This window comes from Peromyscus californicus, unplaced genomic scaffold (genome assembly GCF_007827085.1).
Source record: "Peromyscus californicus insignis strain IS unplaced genomic scaffold, ASM782708v3 Scaffold_3__1_contigs__length_106647218, whole genome shotgun sequence".
In the NCBI taxonomy this organism is placed as follows: domain Eukaryota; kingdom Metazoa; phylum Chordata; class Mammalia; order Rodentia; family Cricetidae; genus Peromyscus; species Peromyscus californicus.
In genome coordinates, this window is record NW_026294551.1 from 36,094,881 (window position 1) to 36,107,369 (window position 12,489).

The following is a 12,489-nucleotide window of genomic DNA, read 5'->3' on the forward strand; positions in this document are numbered from 1 at the left end:
TAATCTTGGTACTTTGGAGGCGTAGGCAGAAGGACTGCAAGTTCCCTGTCAGACTAGACTGTAGAAACAAAAAAAGAAAAAAGAAAAGTAGTCATGTATTTCACTAATAGATTAAATGAACACGGTGTTTGTGCTTAGAGAATTTATCTCACTTTCAGCATTGTTAGTGAAAAGGTCCAGCATTTCTCTGTGTAAGCTAAGCTTCCTTGCAGTGCTGATTTCAGACTGTGGAGTTATGTGATGATCCTGTTTTCATCTGTCCTAATCACTCTCTTGGTGTTTTCCTTAAAGTTCCTCTTAAGGCATACATCATTTAACTCTTTAGTTCATTAATTTTCTGTTCCCCTTAAGTTTGCTTTTCCTCAAAGTTTCTTAGGAAATAAAAGCACATAGAAAAGATCATATACAGATCTTATCTCAGGAGCCAGTGGTTCACTGGATAAAGGTGTCTGCTGCCCAGCCTAACATCTTGAGTTTAGTCCCTGGAACCTGTATGGTAGAAGGAGAGAACCAATTCCTATACATTGTCCTCTGACCTCCATACCTGTACCATGGCATCCAAATGCACAGACACACAAGCATGTACGCATGAGTATGCATACATGAGCACACACACATTTTTAGAAATTTTTAATTCCGCTTTTAATCCCAGCACTTGGGAGACACAGGCAGGTGAATCTCTGAGTTTGAGGCCAGCCTGGTCTATAGAGTGAGTTCTAGGACAGCCAGGGCTATACAGAGAAACCCTGTCTCAAAAAAAAAAACAAATGAAAAAATTAAATTAAAATTAAAATCTAATTAATTAAAGCAGTAATTGGTAACATGACTTAGAAGAAGCAAGTTTTTTGGTTCTGGGGTATATGTTTTTGTGTATGAGTATTTTTCCTGCTTGTACGATGTATATCACTTGTGTACTTGGTACCTGCAAAGTTTAAAAGAGAGCATCAGAGCTCCAGAACTGGGTTGTGAGCCACTGTGTAGGTTCTGGGAATTGAACCCAGATTCTCTGGGAGAGAAGTACATGCTCTTGACCACTAACCCTTCTATCCAGCTGTAGAAGAGACAGTTTAAAGTTATGTATTAGGCCTTTTCCCCTGGTGGTTGTGCAGATCAAACCCTGAGCCTGGCACTGCTAAAAACAAGTGCTCTTCCACCAAACTACATCCTCAGCCAGCAATTATGTTTGCTTTGAAGGAGTGCTAAAGGAAATGCCATATGTTAAGTTTGTTAATTATGAAAGGCAGGAAGAGTTGTCATGTTTCCCGTTGCTCTTTATAAACACTGGAAACAGATTCATTATACTAGTATGTTTTATAGATTTGAGGAGATTATTATTAAAAATTATTATTAGAAAAAAAGAAGGCATTTGGCACATGCTAGAAAAGAGGCTACCTATACATTTTCTTTCTTTCTTTTTTTTGAGACAGGGTTTCTCTGTGTAACAGCCTTGGCTGTCCTGGAACTCACTTTGTAGACCAGGCTGGCCTCGAACTCACAGAGATCTGCCTGCCTCTGTTTCCCGAGTGCTGGGATTAAAGGCGTGCGCCGCCGCCGCCGCCGCCGCCGCCGCCGCCGCCGCCGCCACCACCACCACCACCTGGCTCCTATTTAATTTTTTTCTTTTAAAAGTTAATTATGTGGCAGGGGCTGGAAAGATGGCTCAGAGGTTGAGAGCACTGACTGTCCTTCCAGAGGTTCTGAGTTCAATTCCCAGCAACCACATGATGGCTCCGAACCATCTGTAATGAGATCTGGTGCCCTCTTCTGGCCTGCAGAGATACGTGCTGTATACATAATAAATAAATCTTTAAAAAAAAAAAAAAGTTATTTCTGTGGCTAGATTAATACTAATTCCAAAAAGAAAGCTCCTGTCGAGGCTGGTGGCGATAGTGGCCTTCCTCAGCTTCTTCTGGTGTGTGCTGTCCGAAGTGCTTCTTCAGCCAGGCTTCGTGCTCTAAATTGACCTAGGTGATAACTTACTTGCCAAATACTGATTGGCTCCTGAAAAATACAGACTTTACCTTGAATGTGTGTTCTCACAGCACCATGTCAGCACCATGCTTTACCCAAGGTTCAGGGTTTTGTCTAATGGGTATTTTCTTCTTTCTCTCATTAGAACTGTCTTTTGTCTTATAAAAATTTAAATACATATCAAGTGTGGCTTTGTTTTTCCTTTTGGTGGGTTTTGTGGGGGTTGTTGTTGTTGTTGTTGACACAAGGTTTCACTATGTAGCCCTTGGCTGGCCTAGAACTCACAGAGAACGGCCTGTTTCTGCCTGCTGAGTACTAGGTTTAAAGGCATGCGCCACAATGCCCCAGCTAGCATCGAGGTTTTTGTTTTGTTTTGTTTAATTGGTGCCTGTTGTCCTCGGTATTTACAAGAGAGCCTTTTCATTAAGTGCTGTTGCATACCTGGACGCCCGAATTTGAAAGGATGAAGTTAAACCTTTACTTTATATCTTATGTAGGGATTAACTTAAAAACATCAAAAACCTAAAGCTGAGCCGAGACAATCCAACTTCTAGAAGAAAATATAAATAAAAATCTGCATGCTGCTGGATTTGGCAGTGATTTCTTAAATTCATAACAAAAGCACAGGGGAAAAAAGACTTAAAAACATGTCGTTTGTGCCACAGGGCACCACGCAGAGACTGGGAGATAACGTGTAGAGCAGGGCAAGCATCTGCTGATTACACAGTGATGAGTTCTGAAACACATCCAAGTGTTTGAAGAGTTCCTATCACCAACAGTCGAAGGAAAATTGAATTTAAAAAGGTCAACAATCGCCGGGCGGTGGTGGCGCACGCCTTTAATCCCAGCACTCGGGAGGCAGAGCCAGGCGGATCTCTGTGAGTTCGAGGCCAGCCTGGGCTACCAAGTGAGTTCCAGGAAAAGGCGCAAAGCTACACAGAGAAACCCTGTCTCGAAAAACCAAAAAAAAATAAAAAATAAAAATAAAATAAAATAAAAATAAAAATAAATAAAAAGGTCAACAAAAGCCAGGCAACAGTGGTGCAGGTCTTTGATCCCAGCACTTGGGAGGCAGAAGCAGGTGAATCTCTCTAGCCTGGTCTACAGAGTGAGTTCCAGGACACCCAGGGCTACAGAGAAACCCTGTCTTGAAACCACCTCCCCCAACCCCCCCAAAAAAGGTCAACGAGAGACTGGGAGTTTCACTCAGTAATAGAGCACTTGCCTGGCATGTGCAATGGGTTCAAAAACATGAGAGTGTGTTGTGCAGGAGTACCTGAGTAAACGTTTATCCAAAGAAGATACATAAATGGTCAATAAGTATATGAGAAGGTGAGCAGCAGCATCAGTTACTAGGGGAATGCAAATCCAAACCACAAAGAGGTATCCCTTCTTATGGACACTAGGGTGGTTGTTATTAAGACGATGATAGGTCAGGCATGGTGGCACACAAGAGGCTGAGGCAGGAATATTGGCATGAGTTTGAGGCTGTCTGAGCTACAGAGTGAGACCTTGTCTCAGAAAACCAATAATACTATTACCAATATTAATGATGATGATGATAACAATGTAATGGAGAATAAGTGACTTCCAGGATGTAAAGAAATTGGTAGCACAGATGTAAAGTTGTTAGCTGCTATGTGCACCAGATTGGCAGAGAAATAATTAAACTGAGAATGATCATAATGACTCTCTTCTAATTCGATACCTACATAAATACAAAAAAGAAATGAGAATAGCTAGACACTTACATGTCACTGTTAACAGCATTCTCACAATAGTGAAAAGCCCAACAGCCCATTATTCTTCAGTAGATGAATGAATGACTAAACAAAATGTGATGTATATACACAATAGAATATGACCAGGGCATGGCATTCAATACAGTTTGTTCTAGTAAATGCTAGATATAGATGACCATTGAGAATACTGTGTTAGGGACTGGAGAGGTGGGCTCAGTAGTTAAGAGCCCTTACTGCTTACAATCATCCTTCACTTCAGTTCTGGAGGGTCCAGTGCCCTCTTTGGACTTCTGTGGGCACCACCATGCATGGGATGCACAGCCATGCATGTAGGCAAGCCACTTGTACCCATAACGAAAATAAATAAATACTAAAAATATAATAAAAAGAGAGAGGACACCAGAGGGAAAAAGTATGTGTGAAAATGCTATAGTGAAACCCATTACTTTGTATGCTAACTTAATTTTTTTTAATTAATGCTTAATGAGGACAAAATTTCTCCTTTTTTTTTTTTTAGGTGTATGTGGGGACGTCTGGGTCTGGGTCTGGATGTGTTTGTGGGCACTGGAGGGTGTGGAGGGAACCAGAAGAGGGTGTAGAGCTGGAGTTCTATGTGGTTGTAAGCCACCCACCATGGGTGTTGGGAACAGAACTCTGGCAGCAGGCACTTTTAGCCACTGAGCCATCTCTCCAGCCCCCAAGTACAGAGTCTCTATTTGATGAAAAATATTAAAAGCATTGACATTTATTTAACACTAATGAATACAATGAATGTCAGTGAATTTTACATTATTAGTGACATACACTCTTAAAATGTCAACAGTTCCTAGGTATGGAAACCTGAAACCTGATTTAGAATGTACAGTGGCTGGGAGTTTACCTAATTTTAAAGTTTGGTTTTGTGTTTACTTTTTTTTTTTTTTTTTTTTTTTTTTTGAGGAATGTCTTGGTTGACTTAATGATATCTTGCTGAAAAGTTTTTTTTAATTTTCAAATTAAAATATCCTTATAGACTTCACTATCATGAATATGTTGTATCAATAAAGGCGTTATTATTTTAGATGCCCTTCTAGACTTCACTATCATGAGTATGTTAAATCAACAAAGCCATTATCATTTATGTCACTTCTAGTTAGTGACCTCACTTCCATGTTCTTCATATGTCCTTTGGAGCACAAAGAAGGAATTGTTTGATAGATTTGATCAGTCGAGTATCTTTCAGTTTGCATCTGTGTGAGTATTTTATTAGTGCAACAAATACCTGAGATAAAGGTTACTTTGGCTTTCAGTTTGGGGAGTTCTAATCCATAACCACTGGGCTCCGTGTGGAGCCTGGGGTGGACAGTGAGTTGGCAGAGCATGCTGCCCACTTCATAGCATATGAGGAACAGGAATCGAAAACCTTCCAACAGGCCGCACTTCATCAAGGTTCCGACTCCTCCTCATAGTCCCAATGTAGGGACACACCCTTACCTTACAGGCCTGTAGAAGCCATTCCAGGTCCAAAGTAGAGAGGGAGCACTGGGGTGCTGAATACAGGGCCCTTAAGCATGTTAAATAAGTGCTTTACCACTGAGCTGCAGCCCTGCCACACCAGCCTTCTGCTTTTAATGAATTTATTAGTGTATAGACATAATAGGTCTCATCATGACATTTTCATACATGTCTATAATGTATTTTGATTACATCTTTCCCCCTCCACAGTACCTCTCCCATTGATTTTTTTTTTCTTTTCCCAACTAGGCCCTCTTCTTTCCCATCCCTGTTTGGGGAGGGAGGGAGTTTCATTAGTGTTACACACAGGAGCGTCGGGGAGAGGTCACTTATGGAAGCACGGGCAGGAAGCATGGGCACTGCCGTCAGCATCTTTTTGAACTCCTATAGTTAGTCTGTTTCACCAGTTCAAGCCTTCTCAAATTTGTTTTTTATTCATGAATTCCACAGGTAGTTACAAAGCATTTAAGGCCTGGAGGGTTTATTTTTATATATATAATTTAATTTTACATATCAGCCACGGATTCCCTTGTTCTCCCCCCCTCCCCCCCCCCAGGGAACCCCTAATTCCCACCTCCTCCAGGGCAAAGACTCCCCTAAGGATTGAGTTCAACCTGGTAGATTCAGTCCAGGCAGGTCCAGTCCCCTCCTCCCAGGCCGAGCCAAGCGATCCTGCATAGGCCCCAGGTTTCAAACAGCCAACTCATTCACTGAGCACAGGACCCAGTCCCACAGCCTGGATGCCTCCCAAACAGATGAAGCCAATCAACTGTCTCACTTATCCAGAGAGGCCTGGAGGTTTTAATGTAAGCAAAAACTGTCATCAGTTCTATGCAGAAGAATTTTATGGTGTAGTACTGGAACTTGCCCTCATCTGAGTTAAGAGATTTCTAGTAGGAGCCAGTGTTCAGTTGAGATCCGAGGATAATGCAGAGAAAGGAGGTGGCAGTGACGTTGGCATGTTACCAGAGCAGGAGAGTCCAAAGTGCACGCAGTCTCTCTGGAAGCTTCATGTTTGGGGATAAAATATACATGACAAAGTTTCCTATTCTAACCATATCATTCAGTGGCATTAAAGCACATTTACAATTTTTATCTAACCATCTCCATTTCTAAAACATTTTTTGTGATCTGAAAGAAATTCTGAACCAATTAAAAAAAAATTCCTCACTCCGTCTTCTTTTCTGACACTGGGAGTCTCTGCTCTGTTTTGTACCTCTGGGTCCGCCGCCTGCTGTGCTTGTCTTAATAGGGAGTCAGAGGTGTGCCTCCTTTGTTCTTCCTTTGTGACGGTTCAAGTTTAACCCTTTCAACAGTGGTGTCAGAATTCCGTTCTTAAGGCTCTTGCAAACTACCATCCATCTTTGTATACATACTAACTTTCAAAAAGTAGTTTAAAAAACCTGAGCGTGGTGGTAAGCCTTAAACCCTAACACTGGAGAGGCAGAAGCCAGTTCATCTCTGTGAGTTCCAGGTCAGCCAGAGCTACACAATGAGACCCTTGAAAAGAAAAAGGGAAAAAAATTAGTTTGGGGAAAAAAAAAAATATGATCCCATGGAAGCTGCAAGCACATTTTATTTCAGAACAATGGTGATGTCATTAGGGTGGTATAGCTGTTTTCTAAACATTGGTGTAGGAGCTTTGACTGCCTTGGGGATTTCAAGGTAACTTTCCAAGCCTTTGCTTATTTAACCTCTCACGTTTGTAGTTGGAATGGTTCCTGAAAATGGCTTTGTGATTAAAGGATGTTAGCATTCTGGTAGTACAAAACCATAGCTGCCAGGAGGTCTGCTGTCCAGACGCTCACCACGAAACCTAACATTTCTTGATTATAAGACCACAATTCTGCTTATGAATCTACTTGGCAGAACATTTCCAGTGCATGAAATGGTAGTTCAAAAATTAAAATGAACACACCAAGGAGATCCTGTGCTTGTTATCACTTTGTTCTCATGGTTTCTGTACATTAGACTTCACCGACCCCAGAGCAAGAACTTGGTGGGAATGATTACAGGGATTGCTTGTCTGTCTCTTCTGCTTTGTTACTTTCAATACTGGGCAATCATTTTTCTTTTGCAATAAAAGAAAACTTCCTTCTCTCCTTTGAAATAATTCTGGACTAACATGTTTTTATTTATAAATAAACAATTACAGAGTTTTTAGGGCCAGTAGATGGCTCAATTACCATCAAGTTCAGTGGCCTGATTTGATCACTTAAATAAAAATAAATAAATCTTTCAAAAAGGAATTAGAACATTATCATCACCATCATCATCATTATTATTGTGACAAGGTCTCGTGTGTCCCACACTGGCCTTGAACCCATAATGTAGCCAAGGATGACTTTGATGTCTGATCCTCCTGTGTCTATGTATCTCTCAAGTGCTGAGATTGTAGGCATTTACCAATTTATGCTATGCTGGGGGTCAAACCCAGGGCTTCATGTATGCTAGGCAGCACTTCACCAAGTAAGCTACAGCCTCAGCCTTAGTGAGTCCTCAGTGCCTGATTTGAGGTAACTAACTTTGTGTCTAATGTAATATGTTTTGGAGAACCTGCCTGGATGAGTATATTCCTTTTATTTATTTGTACAGTAGTTGACTACTGACATGACTACCATTCTTTTTCTATTATGAAAAATAAGAAGCATTAAAATATAAAAATCAGTGTGATCAGCTAAGAGCAGACACCGCTCTTGATTTATTTTTCACTCCATTGTGCTACTTCCTGAGTAGCTTTGAGGAAACTGGTCACAAGTCTGAATCAGATGATTGCTTCAGGATGGTCGACGTTTGACTTCACGTTGGAACTTAGAGAAGTTACATTGAAACTAAAATGCTGTAATGGACTTTTCTTCTACTTTCTATTATGGAAAGAAAAGTTCAGCTTTGCACATTGGTAATTTTGTAGCCAATGAGGTTTATCTGAGACGTCATTGTTGCTAATTTAAGTTTCCCAAAAGTATAGAAAGTAATAAAATGAACTTAATGTACTTTTAACAAACTTCAACTAATGTTTCATGTTCACCTGTCTTAGAGCTAATATATTCCCTTAGGGCTTGCATGAATAGATCATTGGAATTTACTATAAATATTAAAAGGAATTAGGGGTCATTTTTTAAAGTCATTGTCTACTTAATGGTTAAAAGGTTAAATTTCCTCTTTTTTTTTTTTTTTCAAGACAGGGTTTCTCTGCAAATTCCTGGTTGTCTAGGAACTTGGCTATATAGACCATGCTGGCCTCGAACTCACAGAGATCCGACTGCCTCTGCCTCCCAAGTACTGGGAGTAAAGGCATTTGCCACCATGCCTGGCTGGGTAAATTTTCTTTTTTTTTTTTCTTTTTTTTTTTTTTTTTCAGAGCTGAGGACCCAACCCAGGGCCTTGCGCTTGCTAGGCAAGTGCTCTACCACTGAGCTAAATCCCCAGCCCCTAAATTTTCTCAACTGTTATTTTTCTTTTCAATCTTTTTCTCTGAGTAAAAGAGCTTGTCAAATAGTTTCCCAAGTGCTGATTTTACTGGCTGCCTCTGTTTCCTGTGTTTCCTGTGAGTTGATACATTGAGATCCTTGAAGTTTATGGGAGTCTTTGGTTTTTGTTTTGGCTTTTTGAGCCAATCTGTTTAGCCTTGGCTGTCCTGAAATTTGCTCTGTAGTCCAGGCTGGTCTAGAACTCCAGAGATCTACCTGCCTCTGCCTCCCGAGTACTGGGATTAAAGGCATGGGCTACCACCGCCTGGCTGAGTTTTTTTGTTTTAGTTTTAGGTGAGTTTTGTTTTTTGTTGTTTTTTTTTGTTGTTGTTGTTGTTGTTGTTGTTGTTTTTTAATTGAGACAGGCTCTCTCTGTGTAGCTGTGGTTGTCAGAACTCACTATATAGACCAGGCTGGCTTGGGATCCGCCTGCCTGGTGTGCCCCAACATTCCCAGACATAGTTGATGTTTTTAACAGGAATAGCTTTGTGTATTTCTGTCACAAGGTGCAATAATGAATCCTTTGTGACATTAGCACTGGTGCTAGGAGGTGGTGGCGCATACCTTTACTCCCATCACTGGGGAGGCAGAGGCAGGTGGATCTCTGTACGTTCGAGGCCAGCCTGGTCTACAAAGTGAGTTCCAGAACTGTAATACAGAGAATCCCTGCCTTGAAAAACCAAAAAAGAAAAAAAGATTCCTAAAAATAGTAGTGTTCTGGGGCTGGAGAGATGGCTCATAGGTTAAGAGCACTGGCTGTTCTTCCTGACGTCCTGAGTTCAATGCCCAGCAGCAACCACATGGTGTCTCACAGCCATCTGCAATGAGATCTGGTGCCCTCTTCTGGCCTGCAGGCATACATGCAAGCAGAACACTATGTAATAAATAAATAAATCTTTTAAAAAATAGTAATGTTCCAAGTATATTTTTGGGTTATTAATTAAAATACCTTTTTCTCCTCTAAGACTGTGCCTTACTCTGCTGCCCAGATTGTCTTCAAATCTCTGTCCAACCTCTTATCCTCAGAGGCTTACAGGCATGTGCTTCCATACCCAGCTTTGAGGATTTCATAGAAAAGATTTCCTCATCACCAATTTGGTTGCCCTGAGATTAAGTTCATATATGAAAATAAGAATAAATATTTAATCCTTTGCATTTTAAAAATGAATGTCTTGTTTCTCTATTGTGTCCTCCAAAGCTAATCAACATTAACTTCTCTTGTTTCTTTTTCCCTCCATGCACCTGGCCCTTTCACCTCTCTCTCTTCCTCTCTTCTTCAACACAGACTTACTTTGGGGACCTTAAACATGTCTTTTTCAAATTTATTTCACATGTAGATAATGGATTTATGCTTGGAGACTGCTGGTTTTACACACTAAAGACACAAAATGTTTAAATTTGATAATTTCCTTCAAGGATTCTTTTTAGACAAGACCTCAACCCCACAGACATCTGCCTGCCTCTGCCTGATGAGTACTGGGATTAAAGGGGTACATCGCCACACCTGGTGCTTTTTAAAAATGTATTTTTAATCATAATGTAACCATATGTATATATGTGAATGTGTGTACACGTGAGTGCAGCTGCCTGCAAAGACCAAAACAAAGTGTCCGATTCCCTGGAGCTGGAGTTCCAGGCAGGTGTGAGCTGCCTGATGTGGGTGCTGGGAACCAAACTTGGGGCCTCTACAAGAGCCGTTTGTACCTTTAACCACTGAACCGTCTTCTCTCCAGTCCCCTCAAGGGCTCTTTCAGTGAGTTTAGAGAAGAGCCAACTGAAGGAGTTAAGTTTGTTTTGTGACCTAGCAAACCCTTTATTCACTGTGACTCAGAGCAGAGGACCAGGTCTGTCTGGCTCGGGGTGAAGGTTTCTCCGGAGACTGTCTCTGTCGTATTATGGTCTGTCTGGTATTTAAGCTGCTTAAGTCTAAACTTTGTTTTTGTCTTTATGTCCTGAACTGATTAAGGAAAAACAACAGCAACGAAAACCTTCTCGTCAAAAACATAAATCTACAAAGTGACTGAAATGTGAATCACTGAGGAAATGGGATATTTTTAAATCCTGTAGTAACAATCACCCATCCTGATGCTAAGTTTTCAGGGCTTTCTTGGCTGCAATTTGTTTCAAGGTTTTTTGTTTTGTTTGTTTTTTAAGGAAAGAAAGAAAAGAAAAGGCTATATTGAGATTATCTGAAATGTCCTGGAGAATTTTAATCTAATGGCTGTCCTGGTGATTTTTGTTTCATGTTTGGAGGGTTTGGTTTTGGTTTTGAGATAGATTTTACTTTGTAGCTTCAAACTTCTGATATTCTTGCTTGTGCCTTCCAAGTGATAGCGACTTTCTTCTCATCACATCATTTGGATTGAAAACGTGAAGGAAGTACTGAAAGCCCCAGAACCTAAAGAGAGATGCTATATTGAGTCTGTCATGTGCCTAGGAGTGTCTCAGAATCTCTTTCTTTCTCACCTGGCTTACAAGTCAGAAGTAGGGCTAGGATTCAGACTCCCAAACTTTGAATTATGAGCAGATGTATATAATATATTTCAAAATGCTTTTGGAAATATAGAAAAATATAATTTGATTTTTTCGTGTTACTGTGCTGAAAACTAACCCTCACAGTGAGTTTTTTATTTTTGTTTTTGTTTTTCTTTCTCACGCAGGGTGTTGGTACAGCCATTGGAGAGCTACCTCCATATTTCATGGCCAGGGCGGCTCGCCTCTCAGGTACTGAACCAGATGATGAAGAGTATCAGGAATTTGAAGAGATGCTGGAACATGCAGAGGGTTCACAAGTAAGAACAATGGGATGGAACTCCAGTCCCTGACTCAGCGCTGACTAAGGTGGAATGGCTAGTGGTTGCCAGAGTGGAAACAGGATGGTGTATGACCTGGGACAGAATACGCAGAAATACTGAAAGTAACAATGATGACAGGGCCTGAGAATATAGGTTCCTGCGGGGACCCTGGGTCCTCTCCTAGTACTTGGAGGAGGGAAAGTAGTCTAAACATACCCTTTGTCAGTGGGCTTTTTCCTAACAGACCAGTAGTAAGAAGATAAAAAACCACTTGTCTCCCCTAGGAACAGAAAAATGTCACCTATTTGCTTCAAAAAGTTTGTGTGTCTGTGTATGTGTGTGCATCTGTGTGTGAGTGTGTGTGTGTGTGTGTGTGTGTGTGTGTGTGTGTGTGTGTGTTCTTTTTGTAAGTTACTATTGGGTTTTGTTTATTTCTTGAGATAAATACAGTTTTGAGATAAAGTATAGTTTTGTAGCCTAAGATGACCTTGAACTCAGAAGGATTACAGGTGTGTAGTAAGTACAACCAACTCTGGCTAGCTCTATAGTGGCCATTTCCTCCTTGAAAACAGCCTTGTGACTTCATCCTGATGTGAAAACACTCGATGCTTAAAGCTACTAAGATGGTTGCTGAGAGAATGTGAACATCATGTAATGTTCTTAAACAGTTATGAAAGCATCAAATGAGTAAGCAGCTTGTGTCATTCTACTTTAGCACTTCAAATTCGTCCTCTACCTCTCAATGTTCTAGAGAGTATCCTTAGTATTGACAGGGTAAGCCAGATTGGTAAAAACCCAAATTCCAGGCATAGGTAAGCCTGATAATTGACTGAGGGGTTTTTGCCTTTTTTTTTTTTTTTTTTTTTTGCCTGATACAACCTGTGTGCCAACCTTTTTCTCGGTGTTATGGAGTGGTGGTTTTAGTCGTAGGAAAATGCCTCAGAACATTGGTAGACGTTGAGTCTTTAAGGATGGCCTTAGAAAACACTACAGAGAAAAAGAAAATGAAGGCAGTGA

At 40.7% G+C, this 12,489-nt stretch overlaps 1 protein-coding gene across 3 annotated transcripts in view; it reads left to right on the top strand.

Annotated features, from left to right (window-relative positions):
• Vmp1 (vacuole membrane protein 1) overlaps positions 1-12,489 on the top strand; it is a 105,921-nt gene that overhangs the window by 40,273 nt on the left and 53,159 nt on the right. For all 3 annotated transcript variants that reach the window (XM_052758874.1, XM_052758876.1, XM_052758875.1), the window contains exon 7: positions 11,338-11,469. In XM_052758874.1, coding sequence (XP_052614834.1) covers positions 11,338-11,469 — 132 coding nt within the window. The remainder of the gene's footprint in view (positions 1-11,337; positions 11,470-12,489) is intronic.